Here is a 19493-nt window from a genome sequence, read left to right on the forward strand (position 1 = left end):
ATGGTGACAAAGACATCGGGTTTTCAAAGGGATGAATTGAAAAACTGATTCCAACAGTTTGGAGAAACAGAATATTCTAGACAGAGAAGAGAGTGTGAAAATGCCAGAGTTATGAGAGGTGGTCTGTGTGGGGAGCTCTGTGGCTGGGGTATGGGGAGGGTGTCCCCACAGGCTGGGGATACAACTGGACAGAGAGCTGTGGCCAGACTCAGGGAAGCTGCGGGGGGCATGTCAAGGGCAGGAATGCAGGGCAACAGGGCAAATAGATGGCAACAGTGGTTCTAGGCCCAGGCAGTGGTTACTCAGATCACTCAGGTGAGGGGTGCACAAGCTGCTGGCACCGTCGGGATGAAAGAGGGAGGGTGTGAGGTCCTCTCATATTCCTGGAGGGATGGCCCGAGCAAGGGCAGTCAGGTTCCCATGCACATCTGAGATGTGACAGCTGAGACCTCAGAGTGCTATCTGCCTGTGACACCAAAGTGAGCCGACAGGAAGAAAGAGAAGCAGCAAAAAGGCCACATAAACTACCCCAAGTCTCTCCTTAACTGGAAAACGAGAGGGTCACTTTTTGAAGGCATATCACAGCAGAAACAAAGAGCTTTCTTAAGAATTACAGAACCCATTTCCTGTTGGTTAGCTATCCTCCAGCCAGAAATGATTTCACTTCAAAAGATTGTGTGGCCAGAGTGCCCGCCAAAGTGGTCTGCCCCTGCGACCCTTTCCCCCGACCCTGGGCCTGCAGGCTCTACCGGCACACTGATGTTTACACAAGCCAGTTGATCTAGTTAGCCCCTAGCAGGAAGCCATGCAGACAGCAAGAGCCACCCACTGCGTCCCGTGTTGCCTGCGCCGACTCCGCGGTCCCCTCACCTGGGAACTGTCCAACCTGCTGGGGGAAGGTGCTCTGGGATGGGTCCTGGTACTGGGGAGGTGGGCGTGTCAGGTGCCGCTGAAACTGCTGCTTCTCCTAGAAAATGCCAAGGATGGAAGAACAAAACAACAAGACCCACATAAAACAAAAACAATAGAGTCAGAGCAGACAAAAGCACACCCCTATGTTTGTTACTCACGGATGCGTTCCTGTGGACACAATGCTTGTGGTTTCGTTTGGGGGATTTTTAATAAACTGTGTGAAACAGAACAATGGCACAGACCTAAGGAGCAATGATTTTAAAAAGAAAACAAAAACAACAGCGGTGTATTGGTTTAAAAGAAGTTGGGTGGGGAGCACCTGGGTAGCTCAGTCGGTTGGGTGTCCCACTCTTGCTTTCGGCTCAGGTCACGGTCTCAAGACCGTGAGATGGAGCCCCATATCAGGCTCGGAGCTGGGCATGGGGCCTGCTTAAGATTCACTCTCTCCCGCTGCCCCTCTCCCAAAGCTGGGAGGGCAGATCAGGCAAATGCGAATCAAAGCCACAGTGCCATACCACTTCACGCCCACCAGGATGGCGAGAACCAAAAGACAAGTACGGGAAAGCTGAAGAGAGACTGGCGCTCTCACGCCACTGTGGGCATGTAAAATGGCATGGCCGCTTGGGAGAACAGTCTGGCAGCTCCTCGCAGGGCACCAAGTAAGAGCTACCACAGGACCCAGCGATTCCTGGAATACACTCAACAGAGCTGAAAACCTCCAACCATAAGAAGGGGGAACAACCCAAATGTCACCAACCGGTGAATGGATAAATCAAATAGAGCTTATCCACAAAAGAGAGTACTGCTCAGCCACGGGAAACACTGGTGTGCACCGCAACACAGGTGGTAGCTTTTTTTTAAGATTTTATTTATTTACTTGACAGAGAGATCACTAGTAGGCAGAGAGGCAGGCAGAGACAGGGGGAAGCAGGCTCCCTGCTGAGCAGAGAGCCTGGTGTGGGGCTCGATCCCAGGACCCTGAGATCATGACCTGAGCCGAACGCAGAGGCTTAACCCACTGAGCCACCCAGGCGCCCCAACAGGTGGTAGCTTTTAATGGGTATATGGCTTCTTTTTAGGGGCTGAAAACGGATGAAATCGACTGTGGTGATGGTTGCACTCCTGTGTGAGTATAGTAAAAACCACTGAATTATACACTTCAAATGGGTGGATTCAAGGTCACATGACTTGAGCCCCAATAAAGCTGGTATTTTTAAAAATGGCAGAACTGAGGCAGAGATGTGGGCTTTAAAGTCATTCTCAATCACCTTTGTCTTCTGGGTAGCTGCTGCTTCTCTTACGACTTTAAAGATGGAATCTGAAATCCCGAGCACTGCTGTCACCTTGGTGTCTGCGCACCAGACTTGGGGACCGAGCAGGTGAACCGCAGGATATGAGGTGGGTGGGTGGGGCTTGGCAGGCCCGATTCTAGAACTCGAGGGCCGCAGGGACATTTCCATTTGCCTGTGTCATATTCTGGCTCATCACAAACTACGCTTACGACAAAGCTGGATCCCACATTGAACCAGGAGACCAAGGAGCTCAGTGCTCTGGCAGCTGCAGACACAGGACATGGAAAAACATCCCTAACAAATATAGTTTAAGCCACAGATTTGCCTTCACGAATCCCCACCAAGTGATTTGAAAGCTGCTTCTGACACAGGCCACCACTGCCTGAGAAACGCCACATTCCTGAGAAGGGGCTGAAAAGGGCAAGGGGGGGGCACCTGGGTGGCTCAGTTGCTCAAGGGGAGTCTGCTTGAGTCTTTCGCTCTAAAATAAATAAATCAATCTTTAAAAAAAAAATTTAGGGGCACCTGGGTGGCTCAGTGGGTTAAAGCCTCTGCCTTCGGCTTGGGTCATGATCCCGGGGTCCTGGGATAGAGCCCCATGTCGGGCTCTCTGCTCAGCGGGGAGCCTGCTTCCTCCTCTCTCTCTGCCTGCCGCTCTGCCTGCTTGTGCTCTCTGCCAAATGAATAAATAATCTTAAAAAAATAATAATAAAATAAAAAAAATTTAGAAAGGGCACACGCAGCAGGCCCATACACAGGCGCACGCACGCACGCACAGTGGGGCTGACGGCCGAGCAGCGACACCGGAGGCAGATGAAGATGCAGCTGGCGGGGGTCGTCTTCCCCTCTCGCTCTACCTGTTCTGCCAGAAGGTGCTGCTGCCTCTGTAAGAACTGCTGCTGCTGCAGATGCTTTTGCTGCTGCTCCCTCTGTTTCTGCTGGTCCAAAAGCAAGTGATGCTGCTTCATGACTGCCGCCTGCTGCTGACTGCTGAGATAGGGGGCGCTGCTGCGCGTGCTGGCCGCAGATGCCGCGGGTGGCTGGCTCCCCACGCCACCTGCGGGGGCAGCCACAGGGACGCTGGGCGGGTTCTGCTCCTGTGAGTGCAGAGAAGGGGGGGGTCTCAGGTCAGGGGGCACACAGTGGAGTCTACAAGCTTCTGCCCAACGCCCCCGACCCAGTCACTGCAGAGCCAAGGGCACACGTCCTCCAGGGCCAGGTGGAGAGGCGAACACCCGCGTATCCCGGCACAGCAAGAAGATTTGAAATCTAAGCCCGTCTATTCACACGCATGACGCCCCGTCGGCAGCCGGAGCTTCTAAATCCTCACTTTCTGGAATGCGTGAGTACAGATGGGCCCCCAGAGGAGGAACGCTCTGCCAGATGGAGACAAGATGTTCCAAGCCAGCCAACCTCATGTCCCCCGCCATGGGACTGTCCCTGAACTGCCTGAAGCCGTACCACGTGTCTGTCTGTGTAGAGCATTTTCCTGGGACCAGACTGCTGGGCTTTTGTCAGATACGCTCACAAAATACTGAATATCAATGAAAACTTGAATAAATATTCTCAACACAAAGGGTAGAAGTGAGAGTCATGTCAGAGGCTCCACAGTATTATCCCATCATGACTTACATTTAAAAGGGGGGAGACTGGGGAGCCTGGGTGGCTCAGTGGGTTAACCCTTTGCCTTTGGTTCAGGTCATGATCTCAGGGTCCTGAGATCGAGCCCCGCATTAGGCCCCCTGCTCGGCAGGAAGCCTGCTCCACCCCCCAACTCCTGCCTGCCTCTCTTCCTACTTGACATCTCTGTCAAATAAATAAATAAAATTTTGTAAAAAAAAAAAGAAAAAAAGGGGGAAACTTAACTTGAAAAGGGAAAAAGGGAAAAAGCAATGATCATTTAAAGGATCTCAACTTTCCAGTCCTTATGAGCCTGGACATTTCATCCTTACAAGAGTCTAATCTTCGAGCAGATGCACCGAGGTAATTTGCTCACCCCCCCCCCCAAGTCTCCAGGCTCAGGCTCCGAGTGCTTTGTGAGGCGCTAAGCACTGGCAGTTGTCACACTCTTAAGGATGCTCCCAGGGGCTGTGCAGAGCTTCTTGGCTGGCAACGGCAGCAGCAGCATCAACATTTACATGCGTGCACTCCTGCTGGGAGATGCCCAATCTGCTTCCAGTTTGGGGCAATTAGAAATAACGATGCAATGAATATCCTGTATCTAACTTTCCTATTTTTTTAGGGATTGTTTCTTGCAGGGGTATAATGTGTTGATGCTTACGAACAATTTTATGGCTTAAGAAGAATATCTAATGCCAAATTACTTCCTACCAGCACCAGGCCTGTGTATACACCCTCCTCACCAGGAGGACATTGACTTCCCAATTTTTATCATTACCAACACTGGGATTTTAATATTTAAAATTTCATAAATCCACACCGGAAGCCACAAGGGTACTGGCCGCAGGCTTCCTTATAGTCATGAAGACCCAGAGACGACGGGGTACACCAACACGAGGGCATGCCTCAAAACTGTGGCTACACGACTGGTAACAAGTATCAAGAGAGCTACATGTCCAGACACGAAGGACAGTCCGGGACACGCTGTGGAGGGAGAAAACAAGTGCGCTCCCCTCTGTCCTGGAGGAAGTTGTGGGGACACGCCATCACCGTGAGAAGGTTGCCAGGGAAGAGACATCTTTGAACACATCTGACCATGAGGAGAAATGCAAACAGTGATCATGGTAAGACTGGTGCTTGACCATTCTCCACCCTACAGAGCTCTGCCAGGCTGCACGGGGTTTAAATCTTAAGGTACTTTGCGAAGATCTGAAAGGTGGTTTAAAATTAAAAAAGGCAAAGCCTCTAAGAAGCACATCAAGTGTGACCTCTCCCTGCAGAACACAGACCACACCTGACTGAATTTACACTGCATGGTAGGCAGGAGAACTCAATGCCTCCGCCCAGGTGCCCGGTGATGCCTCAAACGTATGGATACTTTAAACCAAGTTACACCAGGGAATTCTACCTTATTTTTGCTTATTCAGAATCGAGCCCACTTTGCTCAGCTGATTTTCTCCTTCCAGGGACTCAAAGGCCAAGGGCAGCTGTTCCCTGCCTCCCTCCTGCTGACCGCAGGGGTACACAGTGACAGAGAGGGAAGCTGCGAGCTCACCTGGTTAGGTGGAACCAGTGACCGGAAGGGCATGTTTCCTGGCTTTGGTTTCATCAGAAACAAGGAGTTCTGCTCATTGCTCAGATGAGGCAGCTGCTGGGGAAGGTAAGCCATGAGGGCGGTCTTGCTCTGGCCGGACGCGGGGCCGCCTTGCCCGCAGTCGGCTTTGTAATGAGACAGGGGTTTGGTGTTGCCGTAGTCCAGCACTGAGCCCTGGCTAGGCACGGTGCTCTGATTCAGGTTACTTGACGGTGGGTGACTCAGCAGGTTCACATGGCCAGCCTGGAGGTAGGGGCCTCCGGGCCGCGGGGAGCTCTTGTTCACTCCGGGCATCATAAGCAGTTTGGGGCTGGTAAAGTCTTGCTTGTAGCCGGGAGGGCTGGCAGGCTTCTCCAAGGGATAAGGGACGTTCAGGGGGCTGTGGGAGGGGCCTGTCTGCTGCCATGGGGACATCTGGCCTGGGGCTGGTGCAGAGGCGGCCGGCTGTGGGTTTTGGAGCATCTGCTCGCGCTTCTGCTTGGCAGCAATCTGCTGCAGCTGGTGGGCAGAGGACAGCTCCGAGGCCCCTCCCGGGCCCTGGCTGGGCAACACCACACCAGAGAGGGCTCTTGGGGTATTCTGGGCCTGCACTGATGCTGGCATCAGGGTGGGACTGGGGTTGTCAGCCCCGGGCTGACCAGAGGCGTGGAACAGAGGTTGAGCGCCCCCCAGGCTGGGTGACTCTGTGCTGCCAGGGCCAGCTGAAGGCCCCATAAAGGTCTGTCCTGCAGACCCAGCCCTCACTTGTGGAGAGCCTAACTGTTCTTGTTCGAAGGCTGCCGGAGAGAATTCTGTCTTAATATTAATGTCCTGTGCCAATGGGGTCTGTGTTGCCGACCCAGATGACTCTGGGTCTTTCTTCTCTTCAAAGTCCTCATTAAACAGATCCTTCATGTCTTCATCGGGCACTGACCTGTTCAGCTCCTCGATAAGCTCCTTCCACTCCTGCTCATTAAGGTTGAGGTCAGGCATGAGGTTGCTCTGAGATATAGAGCCCCCGGCCCCTGCGATCATGCAAGGCAGGTCATCGACGGGCTCTTGCTTCAGCTCTTTATTCAGGCTCAGAGGAAAGGGCTCCCCGGGGTTGCTGCCCCCGTTCAAGTGGAGGCTCGCATCTGCCAGACACTTCTTGCTAAGGGAGTCCAGCCCCAGGGAGTGCTTGCTGCCAACCTGCAGTGCCTCGGTGCCGGGCTTGTCAGGCTGCCCCATGGGGGAGGCCGGGGGCAGGCCATTGGAAGCAACGGCTACACCCAGAGGAGCCTCACGCCGGGTCTTCTTGTGTCCAGGAAAGAGGTCTCCATAGCCATTCTGCTGCTCGCCATTCTGAGGAGAGGTGGTGCTATCGAGGTTCCTCTTCACCGTATCGTGGAGATGCTGCAAAACATGGACAAGAGGGACTTAAGACACAGCATCGTGTAGGAGGCCCCTCCGCGTCTGTTGGTGACGTCAGTCGGGGCCCACATCCCACAACACTCTAATGATTGTGCTTGTCCAGTTCGTGCTCCCTCCACCCCCACTACCCTTCTCCCGGGTCCCATGGCTGGGCCTGACTCCCGACCACTACCTGCGCTCCAGGAAAGTGAGCACGCGTCAGTCAGCACATGGATCCTGGCTTCTGGGGCCCTCTCTTCCCACAGGACGCAAGCCTGATGCTGCCCATAGTCGTCTAGTCAGAGAGTGTGCCCAAGAATGGAGCCGATGAGAAAGAACCAGAAGATACAGATCCGTTCTCGAGGGCGCTACCTAAGTCCAGTTTGTACAGGAGACCATTGCCCCTGGACTTTTCACTTCAGGGAACCAAAGAATTCCTCCTGTGTTTAAGCTGATTTAACGCGGATTTCTATCGCTTTCCACAGGAAGGAGCACTGGTTGCTAGCGGCTCCTTCTCAGGCCTCAGTGGGGGCAGCTCATGAGCACCAGGCCACGCTTCCTGCCCTGTGCAGCTTCTCGAGGAGCCACTGCCTGGCCCCATCCCTTCTCCCCAGGCAGGGCTGCTCCCATGTGCCCACCCTCCTCCCTGCGGCAGGCCAAGCAGCTTCCAATCCCCTGTGCCCAGTCACGAGCCCCAACAAACCCCACTTCTTATCAGAAGCATTCCTCTGAGCACAGCCAGTATGCCTTACATTGCTGTCCTTGCTTCCCCCTCTTCTCCTCAGAGGGTTTGTTCAGCTAACCTTCCTAACAGTCCACCTTGTGCGGGAGGACAAGGGCTGTGTGCAGATCAAGACAAAAGTGGTGGTTGCTGTGGAATTCATGCGCCACAGAACCCAAGCAGACACGGCTACAGAAGAAGACAGAGGCCCTCCAGAAACAGCTGAGCAACCGCGCCCTGAGACGGGGCTCCAGATGCAGGGGTTTCGTGAAGAGAATGCGACAATGAGAGTGGGGAGGAGAGAAGGTGGTATCGTTCCACTCCTTCCCCAGCATTGTTTTCAGCTCCCGGGACAGGACTCCTCCAAGTGGAGGTACCTACACTTAGCTCTTAACAGGGTGCTACTCCTTTCCAGGCTTACTTTGGTTACATTTTTGTCCTTCACCCTTCCTCCCACTGACCCCAAGCATCTACACCACGCTATTTACATAGTTCCGAATGGTAGCTTTCATTGTATCTTTAAATAGCCACCAGAGGAGTCGGTAGCACCTAGAACTCCAGAACGCTGTCCTCCGGCTACAGAGAAGGGCTACACAGACCCAGTGCAGCATCCCGAGAAGCCTGCGTGCGTGAGCGCTCTGACCCGGGCTCCTGCCTAGATACAAATGCGCAATGAGCAAGGAAACAAGGAGGGCAAATTTTCTCAATCTGGAGTTCCAATTCCATTGCTCCTTTGCCTTTGTTTATCCCCACTTCAAGATTTCCCGCTTTCTCTACTGTTAAAGCCCACTGCACAGGGCTCTATAAATCCTGGCTGAGTCTGTATTTCTCTAAATCCGTGTCTGGGTACCTAAGTTAGCTCCTAAACACTTAAGGATACTCAATAGGTGGAACAGTAGGGCAGTGGTGTAAGCTGATCCTAGGACCCTACAAGAAGACAGCGGCCTTCCTTTCATGTGGGTTCTTCTGCTTCCTGCTGCCACCTAGGGGTGGGAGCGGGGAAGGGACCCATGCTCTTAACATGGACCTTCCTAAGATCTACTGTTGGGAAGTTTCCTTTGGGGAAGTCAATTCATAGCCATTTAATCCGTCACAAGGAAATCAAAATGAGTTCATTTTCCTTGGATTTTTTAATCTTTCTATTATTTCTTTTTGGAAAATCATTTGTTCCTCAGTGTCAGCTTGGGGCCATCTGTGAACCTGGGAGCTCAGTTTTCCACTCTCCTAAGAGGGAAGATGGAAATCTAGGAGGTCAGGACACTTGATGAGTCAGCTGGTTGTCCCAGATTAGAAACAGAATCTTTCTTTGCCTGAATCATTATAAAAGCCACCACTCCCTCTTTCAATATCTGCATGCAAACAGCTGCAGACAAGTTCCAAAGGAACAACTCAATTTTGCAATCCCATTACTTTCGGCCAAAGGAAACAGCAGGTCATTTTCTCAACTGCTCACAAAGTGTACCTGGGATGATGTAGGCGGGGGTGAGGAGTGTGGAATGTGGTGGCCCTGGCAGATTTTTCAATCTGGAGCATTTGCAGGAATGCCTGATATGTGCAGGGCACTGGAGAGGAAGACGAAGATGGGTAAACCATGGAGACTAACCACCAGGAATTTACAACAGAGTGGGCAGACAGCCTGAACGGATTATAAATTATATAAGAATAAACAGTGTAAGAGACATAAAGCATCCAAAACTGGCTGCCATGGATAAACACACGGACTTGCTCTCAGCAGATCTGGTACTTGTGGGTGCTCAGTGCAGAGGCTCCCGTCCTAACCATCAGGGTTCCAGGAGGATCTGGTCCTGGACAACGTGATCTGATGTTCATTTCCTTTGCAAGGGGGTTTTGTTAAAGGGTACCAAGTACCTGATGCTAAGCTGGAGGCCCTGCATGCTCACCCAGTCTTCCACCAAAGGACCCTGCAGGCCTCTACCACCCACCACTGAAGTTCCAGTGCACTTTCTGGTCAGACTAACCACAGGCTAACACCTGTACTCTTGCACTGAGCTAACAAACACGTGTGGCTGCTTAAGACAGGGGTGGCTCTCTCCTCCATATTCCTTACATGTGGGTAGTGACCTGGGGCAGCACCAGTGCTTCCTGCTCCTTCTCAGATCCTCTTTTCCTCGGTCATCCTTCTATCAGCCAAACACGACTCCCTAACCCCCGTCTGGAGAGTCAATACCCTGACCCACTGCAATATGGGTTCCATCCTCTGGGGATGCTGGGTGCGGATGAGTAGAAGGGAGAATTTAGGGCTGCTTTCCCTGAGGCCAGCAAAGACCTTGGTGCTGTTAAATGCAGTCCACAATTTCAGTCTTTCCCTCCATCATCTGCCTCTTAATAATTCCCTGCATTTTAAAGTTCTCTATCCTCCTATTTCTTTACCACATTATCTTGCTTTCTCTTCTACTTTTCTGGTTGTTTCTTCTAGTCTCCTTTGAGATAGGTCTCCCCTTCAAATGAGTATGGGAGTCCTCTTTTTTTTTAATTTTTAAAAAAGATTTATTGATTCATTTGAGAGAGAGAGTGTGCATGCGAGTGTATGAGCAGGGGGGAGGGGCAAGTGGCGAGAGAGAGAAAAGCCCAAGCAAACTCTTCACTGAGCACAGAGCCCAACGAGGGGCTCACTTCCACAACTCATGAGATCATGACCTGAGCCGAAGGCAAGGGTTGGACACCCAAATGAGCCACCCAATTGCCCCCTCTTGTATTCTATACACACTCTGATCTTATCTACTCCCATGGCTTCAAACTCCTATGACTGAACATCACACTCAGAATAGACCCAACTGTCAGGGATCAAGTGCTGATCTATCAGCCCTCACCCTCCATCCAACCCCCTTTTCCATGCTCCCCACGGTACAGCACACTGAGTCACACCAGCCTTCTTACAGTTTCTCAAATGTGCTGTCTGCCTCAGGGCCTTTGCACTTGTTCTCTTTGCCCAAAACACTTCTTCCCCATCTCCCTAGGAGCACATAATTTGGGTCCCTCATCTCCTAAAAGTCATAGAACGACTATTCTCCATCTCTCCAACCTATCTCCTTGCTAAGTCCCCCATGGAGGCACTCACGTGAATAAGCCGAGCTTCCCCCATTAGAATGAAAAGCAGAAACCCACTACCTAGAACAGTGCCTGGCACTCAATAAGTATTTGTGAATGAATGTGCTCCTACCCACCATGTCGACAGAGCTCCAGACCCCCGTCTGTCCAACCACCCACCTGATGTGCAGGGTATACCACAGATAATCCAGACTTAATCTGTCCCAACCTGAAGCAGCCTCTCTCCCAGCCCCATTTTCCTTTCTCTGTTCCTGTCCCCAACAGTGTCACTACCATCCACCTAGTCATATAAACCAGAACCAGAGAACAGCTCTAGCCCCTTCTTTTCCACTCCCTGCATCCAATCAACACCCTTGTCCTGCTGAGCCCACCTCCTCAGCATTCTTGGATCTATCTACACACTAACTTCTCTTGCTTGAATCATTTCAACCACGTCTACAGCCAGGCTCCTTGCAATCTCTGCCCTCAACTACATTCCGCACTACGGTCAGAGTGACTCCATCGAAGGGCAAATCTGATCCTGTCCCTCTCCTCCTGAAAGCTCTTCAATGGCACCTCGTTGCCCTTAGGTCTTGGTCACCCTCAGCTCAGCTCCGCTGTCCTCCTGGCTCCGGCACTAGTTTTAACTCTCCACCAACTTTCCCACCACACCCATGCTGTACACCAGTGCTACAGCTCCCTGGAGTGCTGCCAAAGTGTAGGCTGAAACATACAAATCCTTAACTTTTAAAGGCAGCAATTCAACCTAATACCATGCCCACTTTTCCTTCTCCCCTATGTTCTTTTTGTACCCTGTACGGACACTCAGGAACCCGGACTGTTGGTGGAAAAGACCATCTCCAGGTAAAGTCGACCTACTTTCAGGCACCATTCAAGATTTCAGTGATTTGAGGGGCAATGCGGGAAATCCGTGTCAAGTAGCAACCTCGGGAAGGCACGAGTCTGAGCCAAATGCCACAGGGCCAAGTCATTACTTCCTCAGTGGCCTTGCTGACTGCTCAGTACCTGCCCCTAGCTATTCCTCATGGTGTCAGAATCTCACGCAACCTTCAAAGGCATGCTACGAAGGAGGATCACTGGTCCTGTCTTCCAGCAGATGAAAAGTCAGATTGCAGGATGCTTCCCAAGGCGGGAGGCATTGGGGCTCAAAGGAAGGGAAGGGTCTGATGCCGACCCTCCCTCCTGGTCTGACGGGGAAGGGCCCACATCAACTCTGCTGCCACCTGTGAGGCTGAGTGAGGCGTCTGGTATAAAACCCAGGCAGCAGGGAGTGAGTCAGAGCTGCAAGCTGTGAGAAGAGCACTTCCCCTCTGCCAAGCATGAAGAAGCCCATTAAGGTGTTGTGACCAGAAAAACGGGCCATGCAGTGAGGAAATCACACATACACACTAAAGAAAAGGAAAAATATCACAGAACCAAATATAACCTGCTTCTAAAGATTCCCACTTTTTTTTTTTTTAAGATTTTATTTATTTATTTGACAGAGAGAGAAACACAGCAAAAGAGGGAATACAATTAGGGGGAGTGGGAGAGGGAGAAGCAGGCTTCCCGCTGAGCAGGAAGCCAGACGCAGGGCTTGATCCAAGACACCAGGATCACGACCTGAGCTGAAGGCAGACACTCAATGACTGAGCCACCAGGTGCCCTAAGATTCCCATTTTTTCTTAAAGGTTTCTTTTTATTTATTTGAGAGAGAGAGAGAGAGAGAGAGAGAGATCACAAGTAGGCAGAGGGGGAGCAGGAAGCAGGCTCCCTGCTGAGCAGAGAGCCCGATGCAGGGCTTGATCCTAGGACACTGAATTCATGACCTGAGCCGAAGGCAGAGGCTTAACCCACTAAGCCACCTAGGTACCCCCAAGATTCCCACTTTTAAGATATTTGTCTTCATAGTTTGGAATCACCAGTGATTTTTGAAGGATGGTAAATACTACAGAGATCAGTAAACACTACTCTTTCCCACTGAATCCACCTATAAGAACATGCTGAAAATGGAAAGTTCCGAGAAATGCATTTTCCAGAAAACTTTATACTTTGGGGTCCAGACATCTTTACCATAATTTCTTTAATGTTTTATTTTTAACGAATTATAGGTTCCTGTGTCAACTATACTCAAATTTAAAAAATTAAAAAAATATATCGAGGTTCACAGGAAATTGGAAAGAGAGTACAGAGAGGTCCTATGTATCCTTCCACAACTTTTCCCAGAGGTATCCCCATGCACTGCTCATTCACAAGATCCTACTATTTGCCAGACACTGCCCTACGCAAGTTGAGCACAAAATAATTGTAAATTCAGATAAGCACTTGGTTTTTACTGTATTCTAGGCAGGGCACTGGGTCCTGGGATAAAAAAGACAAATAAGGCATGGTTCCTGCTCCCACTAGCTGGGATGAGATGGTGAAGCGATGGAGGTAGGACAGAGTATTACGGGTGGAAGGAGAGGGGGACACCTGAGTTAGGTACTAAAAGAACAAAGAAGTCATCCAGAAGTAGGGGGCAGGCATTCCAGGCTGAAAGGCATAGGCAAGGATACGCAAACGAACACTGAGAGTGGGAGTGGACAGAAGGGAGGCAAGCAGAAAAAATAAGTCGCAGTTTAATGTTGCTCAAGTGTAAATGGCACAACAGGAAGTGCTGAAAGTCAGGCTGGGAACGGACGCCAATGGCCCTGAAATGTTATTTAATAATGTGAGATTTCAAAAAATACACAAAACGAGAGAGTACAGTACACTGAACCCTCATGCACCCCTCACCCAACTTAAACGACTCTTAATATTTGGCCATTTTGTTGCATTTCCACCTCCCTATTCCCCACCCCCCCAAATTGGATTATTTAAGAAACAAATCCTGGGCATAATACCATTCAACTCACAAATACTTCAGTATGTATCTCTGAAAAGTAAAAACTCTTAAAAATATACATGGGTGTATAATATCCCAATACCATTAATCACACCTAAAAGATTAATTATTTTTTTAAAGATTTTATTTACTTATTTGACAGAGAGAGAGAGAGCGATAAAGGGAACACAAGCAGGGGGAATGGGAGAGGGAGAAGCAGGGAGCTTGATGCAGGGCTTGATCCCAGGACCCTGGGATCATGACCCGAGGTGAAGGCAGATGCTTAACAACTGAGGCACCCAAGCTCCCCAACTTTAATAATTATTATCACCACCTCAAACACATTAGGATGGCTACGATCCAAAACAAACAAACAAACAAATAAAAAAAACTGAAATAACAAATGTTGGCAAGGACATGGAGAAACCATATAGTGCATCTGCTATGGAAAACAGTTTGGTGGTTCCTCAAAAAATAAAAAACCTAGATATACCATATTAGTCAGCAATATCATTTCTAAAATAATTCCATTTCCAAAAGCACTGAAAGCAAGGACTTGAACAGATAATTTGTAGACCGTGTTCATAGCTGCGAAATCACTGTAGCCGAAAAGTAGAAGCAACCCAAGAGTTCACCAGTGGATGAATGAATAAACTCCATACAATGGAATATTATTCAGCCTTAAAAAAGATGGGGCTCCTGGGTGGCTCAGTGGGTTAAAGCCTCTGCCTTCTGCTCAGGTCATGATCCCAGGGTCCTGGAATGGAGCCCCGTATTGGGCTCTCTGCTCAGCAGGGGGCCTGCTCCCCCCCACCCGCCTGCCTCTCTGCCTACTTGTGATCTCTGTCAAATAAATAAATAAATAAAATAAGAGAGAGACATTCAGACATGTGCTACAATATGGAGTAACCTTGAGGACATTATGTCAGGTGATATAAACCCGTCACAAAAAGACAAATACTGTAGAATTCCACTTATGCATGGTACCTAGAGTCATTGAATTCAGAGACAGAAAGGACAATGGTGGTGTCTGGGGGCTGCGGGGAGAGGGAAGTAGGCAGCTAATGTTTTTGTTCTGCAAGATGAAAAGAGCTATGGAGACGGATGGTGATTGTGGTTGCACAAACAACATGAATGTACTTAGTACTAGTGTGTATACTTAAAAATGGTTAAGCTGGTAAAGTTACACACACACACACACACACGTGTGTATTTTTTTTTTTTTTTTAAGAGGGAGAAGGAGAGAAAGAATCCCAAGCAGGCTCCATCCTGAGTGTGGGGCCCAACACAGGGCTCGATGCCACATCCCTCTGAGATCACGACCTGAGCTGAAACCAAGTCGGATACTTAATCAGCGGTGCCATCCAGGCACCCCTTGTTTTATTTTAGTACAATTTAAAAAATTTTTAATTCCTTATTATCATCCTGTAGGCCAGCAGTGTTCAAGTTTCCCTGTCTTAAGATCTTTCCAAGACTAACAAAATAACCCCTTTATTATGGAAAACTTCAAACACACACTAAAATAGGGAGAAAGTAGAATGACCCTCCATGCACTCACTGCCCAAGTGAAACAACGCCCAGCCCATTTTGTCTCATTCATACCCTACCCCTGGGCTAACATACCAATCACATCATTTCTCCTTATATAGTTCAGCATGCATCACTAAAATATGAAAGTTCTTCAAAAAATAACCAGAAAATCATTAGTGAATGTCAAAAAAAAAAAAAAAATCGTGGCTACAGTTTGGTTTATTCAAGTCAGGATCCAATACACTGCATCTGGTTGACATGCTGTTAGGACTTCTAGTACGTATCAATTCTCTCTCCCTTTCTTAATTTGCCATTTATTTGTCCAAGACACGTAGTCCCTCGTCCTGTAGCATTTTCCATTTCCACAGCTGGCTAATTGTATGCCCACCCAAACGTGTCATTTACAAGTTCTTCTATCCTCTGTATTTCCAGTAAACTGATAGAAGCTTGATCGGATTCAGATTTTTTTTTTTTTACATAAATACTTAAATGAGATGTTGCCCTGCATGTCACTTTAATTGGATCTTAGCAGATGAAGTCAGACTTGCATTATTATTATTATTATTTTTGGACCTGCATTTTTATAAGCTATCTCTAATGCCTCTGTGGCAAATACATTTTAGGGAGGGAGGCCACAGCCAGAGTGATCACCAAGGAGACTACCGAAGTAGTCCATGAAAGAGATGAGGGCCAGAGAGCAGGCATGAGGAAGAAGAGAGGATTTCAGAGTTGGGAGGCGGAATTCAGCAGGTCCTGAAGACTGATCTTATATTGGGGTTGAGGAAGAAAGAAGTTTTTCTCTAGTTTGGGCACACAGGTAAGACAGAGAACAAAGGCAAGGCAGAGTTTTGATGGGGGAAGGTGATAGTTTAGTTTTAGCCATGAAGAGATGACTAGACCACTCAGGTAATGTCCAAGAGGCAGTGAATAACACTGATGATGAGTTCAGGGGGAAGACTGTCACCAGCAATGTGCGCAGCTGAAACCATGAGCAAGATCCAATCACTCAGAAGAGTGACAAGCCAGCCAAGGGGCAGATGAAGTGCCCATAATAAAGACGGAGCACAAGGGAGAATGCTGGGTTAAATACATCCGAAAGGTCCAGAAGGATAAAAGCTGAACATGTCCACTTGGTCAGAACATGTCCAAAAGGTCACTCACTGATGCCATTGTCCAAAGCAGTTCCAGAAGGCTGACTGGAGTAAAAACCCTTGACTTCAGAAGTAACTGGAAAGCAAGTGAAAAGAGTATGAATTGTTCTTTCCCAAGCTTAATTTATTTTAAACATATTTTATTTATTTATTGACACAGAGAAGAGTCAGAGAGGAACACAAGCAGGGGGAGTGGGAGAGGGAGAAGCAGGCTTCCCACAAAGCAGGGAGCCCGATGTGGGGCTCGATCCTAGGACCCTGGGATCATGACCTGAGTTGAAGACAGATGCTTAATGACCGAGCCACCCAGGACCCCTCCCCCAAGTTTAATTTTAAAAGGGAGATAGAGAGACACAGTAGATTAACCTATTACTTGGACAGGAATTGGGGGGTGGAGGCATTGATGGGTGACAGCTAGGGTTGTGGGGCTTTCTGGGATGAGGTAATGTTCTAAAACCTGTGTTGATGGTCAGACAATTCTGTGGATAAATGTAAAACCACTGAAATGTATGTGGGAAATGTAAGGCAGATGTGCTAACCACTACACTATGGAACCTGTATATGGGAAATGAATTTAAATGGGTGAAATGTATAGTATGGAAACTGGATCTCAATAAAGGTAAAAAAAAGTGAGGGAAGGGCACCTGGGTGGCTCAGTTGGTTGTATTCAACTCTTGATTTCGGTTCAGGTCAGATCTTGGGATCATGAGACTGAGTCCCACATCGGGGTCCATGATTGGTGGGGAGTCCGCTTGAGATTCTCTCTCCCTCACCCTCTGCCCCACCCCACCCAGCTCATACACTCTTTCTCTCTCTCAGGAAATAATAAATAAAGAAATAAGTTATTATTTTTTTAAGTGAGGGAGAGAGACCGGGTAGCCAGAGAGGGTCAAAGAAGGGTTATTTTGGAATAATACTTGAGCTCACTTAAAGATCAGCAGATAAGTGGTGACTGGGTGGCTCAGCTGGCTAAGCAGCAGCTGCCTTGGCTTAGGTCATGATCCCAGGGTCCTGGGATTGAGACCCACCTTGGGCTCCTTGCTCAGCGGGAAGCCTGCTTCTCCCTCTGCCTGCTCTGCCTGCCACCCGCCCCCCTCACTTGTGTGTGTTCTCTCTCTCTTGATGACAAATAAATAAATAAAACCTAAAAAAAAAAAAAAAAGAATAGCAGATAATTATCTATTAGACCAGATCTATAATATCCTCTGGAACTCTGTGATACTGTGCAATCAGGCATTCACAGATAAATATGAAAAAGATGCACCACGAACAACTGAAAGCAAAAACACCAAGATCTTCTCCTGCACAAGGTGATCCTGACTTACTGAGGGGCTGTGCATGAGGCTGTGCATGTAAGGATGATACTCTACCCTTCCCAAGCTGCGCCTTCCACCTGGGTTCTCTATCCCATTCCCATTCCATCCATCTCCCTGTTTTCCAGGTCTTTCCCCACCTAAGCATTTACTTGCAATGCTCAGTACCCCCATCTTTTAGCCCCCATCCTACTCTACATTTAGCTCAGGGTTAAGGGGGTAGCTAAACTGGGTTTAGATTCTGCTCTGGTTGCTTAACAGCTGTGTGCTCACATGCAAATTAACAGCATCTCGAGAAGCTCTGGTTCCTCATCTAAAGAGGGGCTGGCGGGGGGTGGTGTGCAGAGGATAGTCACTTCCTGGGGGAGCTGTGAGGCACACGCCTACTGCTTAACCAGGCAGCTGATAACATCCTCACCCTTCAGCCAATCCCCTTCCTTCACTTTGGAGCTTCCTCAAAGATGGGTCTCTAATTTGCCGTATGCGCCAAGGTGACCTCCTGGATCTTAAATCCAAGGGACACTTCTTTTTTTTTTTTTTTTAAGATTTTTATTTATTTATTTGACAGAGAGAGAGAGAGACAGATCACAAGTAGGCAGAGAGGCAGGCAGAGAGAGGAGGAAGCAGGCTCACTGCTGAGCAGAGAGCCCGATGCGGGGCTCGATCCCAGGACCCTGAGATCATGACCTGAGCTGAAGGCAGATGCTTAACCCACTGAGTCACCCAGGTACTCCTGGGGTCTTCATCTTTGTGCCCAGCTCTCTCTCCTGTGCTCTAGATGTATTCGACTGTAACCAGGAATTTCCACAAGGATATCCAACAGGATGTCCTCCAGACCTGGCTCTTCCTCTCAAGCTCCCTCACTCAGTGCACGCCTCAATCCTTGTCCTCTCCTGACTCTACCTCCTAAATCTCCAGTGAGATCTCTCCACATCACCACCACACCTCCCTCTTAGTTGAATGCCTTGTTTTTTAAAAAATAGATTACTGAAATAACTTCATGCTGATCTGATCTATTTCTACTCTCTCTCTGTTCCAACCCACCCCTTATGTTGTTACCGAGTGATTTCTATAAAACATGTATCTGAACCACTTTACATCCCTTATTCCCCCCTCACTTACAGATCAAGGTCAAATTCCTTATTCTGGCACCAACAGCCTGTTTGATCTGATCCCAATGAGCCTTTCCACTTAATCCCATGCCATTCCTGTTGGGCCCCAACTTACAGTGAACTTCTTTCAGGGCTGAGAATATACCTCTAGCCTGGTGATCTCCTACTAAACTTTAAGGATTTAGCACAAACATCAACTCCTCTGTAGCATTTTTTTCCCTGGCCACTTACCCCACACCTGGTCAAGTTCCTTATTCCATCCTTAGTGCTCTAACAAAGGATTTTATATAAAAAGTATACTCCACGTTCAAGGTAAAGCATGGAACCACACTGAAAATACACACCGACCTACTTCTCTGCGTCTTGCCCCATCTGTGGAGGACAAGAACCTTGCCCTCTCCACCCCCAGCGCCAGCAAGTTACAGGTGCCCAACAACCATTTCCAGATGAAGCCTCCCTCCTGCCCCATTGATCCCCTTCATGGACACTCTACTGTTCTTTGGCCACCAGCACATCTGTCTTTCAGTTTCACGGGCTATCTGTGCCCAATAATGGAGACAGTTCTAGTTCACTTAATCTTCACGACAACCTCTGGGGTCCTTGCTGTACCATTACCCCAATTTCAAGATCAAGGCACCAAGGTTTAAAGCAGTCAAAGCATTTGCAAAAGTGAGCACGAAACCAAGATCTGAACAGATTTATTTAATTCAAAGTAATTTCCCAAAGTCCAACTTATGTGGCCCCATCAAATGCGCCTCTTTTTTATCTCAAAACTTCTTAAAGTCTTCACTTTTCTCTTCTCTCCTTCCTCTCTGAGAGGAAAACATCTCTCCTTGCAAGTATTAACCGCTTTCAGCTGCACCTTCTTACTCCTTCTGGACCTGCCTCATCTGAGAATTCTCTTCAAATTATCCCCCTCCAGGGCACCTGGTTGCCTCAGTCAGTGCAACATGTGCCTCTTGATCT

The 19493-nt window shown here is 48.9% G+C and overlaps 1 protein-coding gene across 1 annotated transcript in view; it reads right to left on the reverse strand.

The window, feature by feature from the left end:
- The window catches only part of MAML1 (mastermind like transcriptional coactivator 1), a 44512-nt gene that overhangs the window by 3949 nt on the left and 21070 nt on the right, over positions 1-19493 (reverse strand). Inside the window, exons 2-4 of the mRNA XM_032846795.1 lie at positions 5380-6792; positions 3062-3301; positions 871-967 (exon numbers count right to left, since the gene is read on the reverse strand). Of these exons, the coding sequence (XP_032702686.1) occupies positions 871-967; positions 3062-3301; positions 5380-6792 (1750 nt within the window). The remainder of the gene's footprint in view (positions 1-870; positions 968-3061; positions 3302-5379; positions 6793-19493) is intronic.

The sequence above is a fragment of the Lontra canadensis genome, unplaced genomic scaffold (assembly GCF_010015895.1).
Source record: "Lontra canadensis isolate GAN:19392208 unplaced genomic scaffold, GSC_riverotter_1.0 scaffold181, whole genome shotgun sequence".
NCBI classification, from domain to species: Eukaryota; Metazoa; Chordata; class Mammalia; order Carnivora; family Mustelidae; genus Lontra; species Lontra canadensis.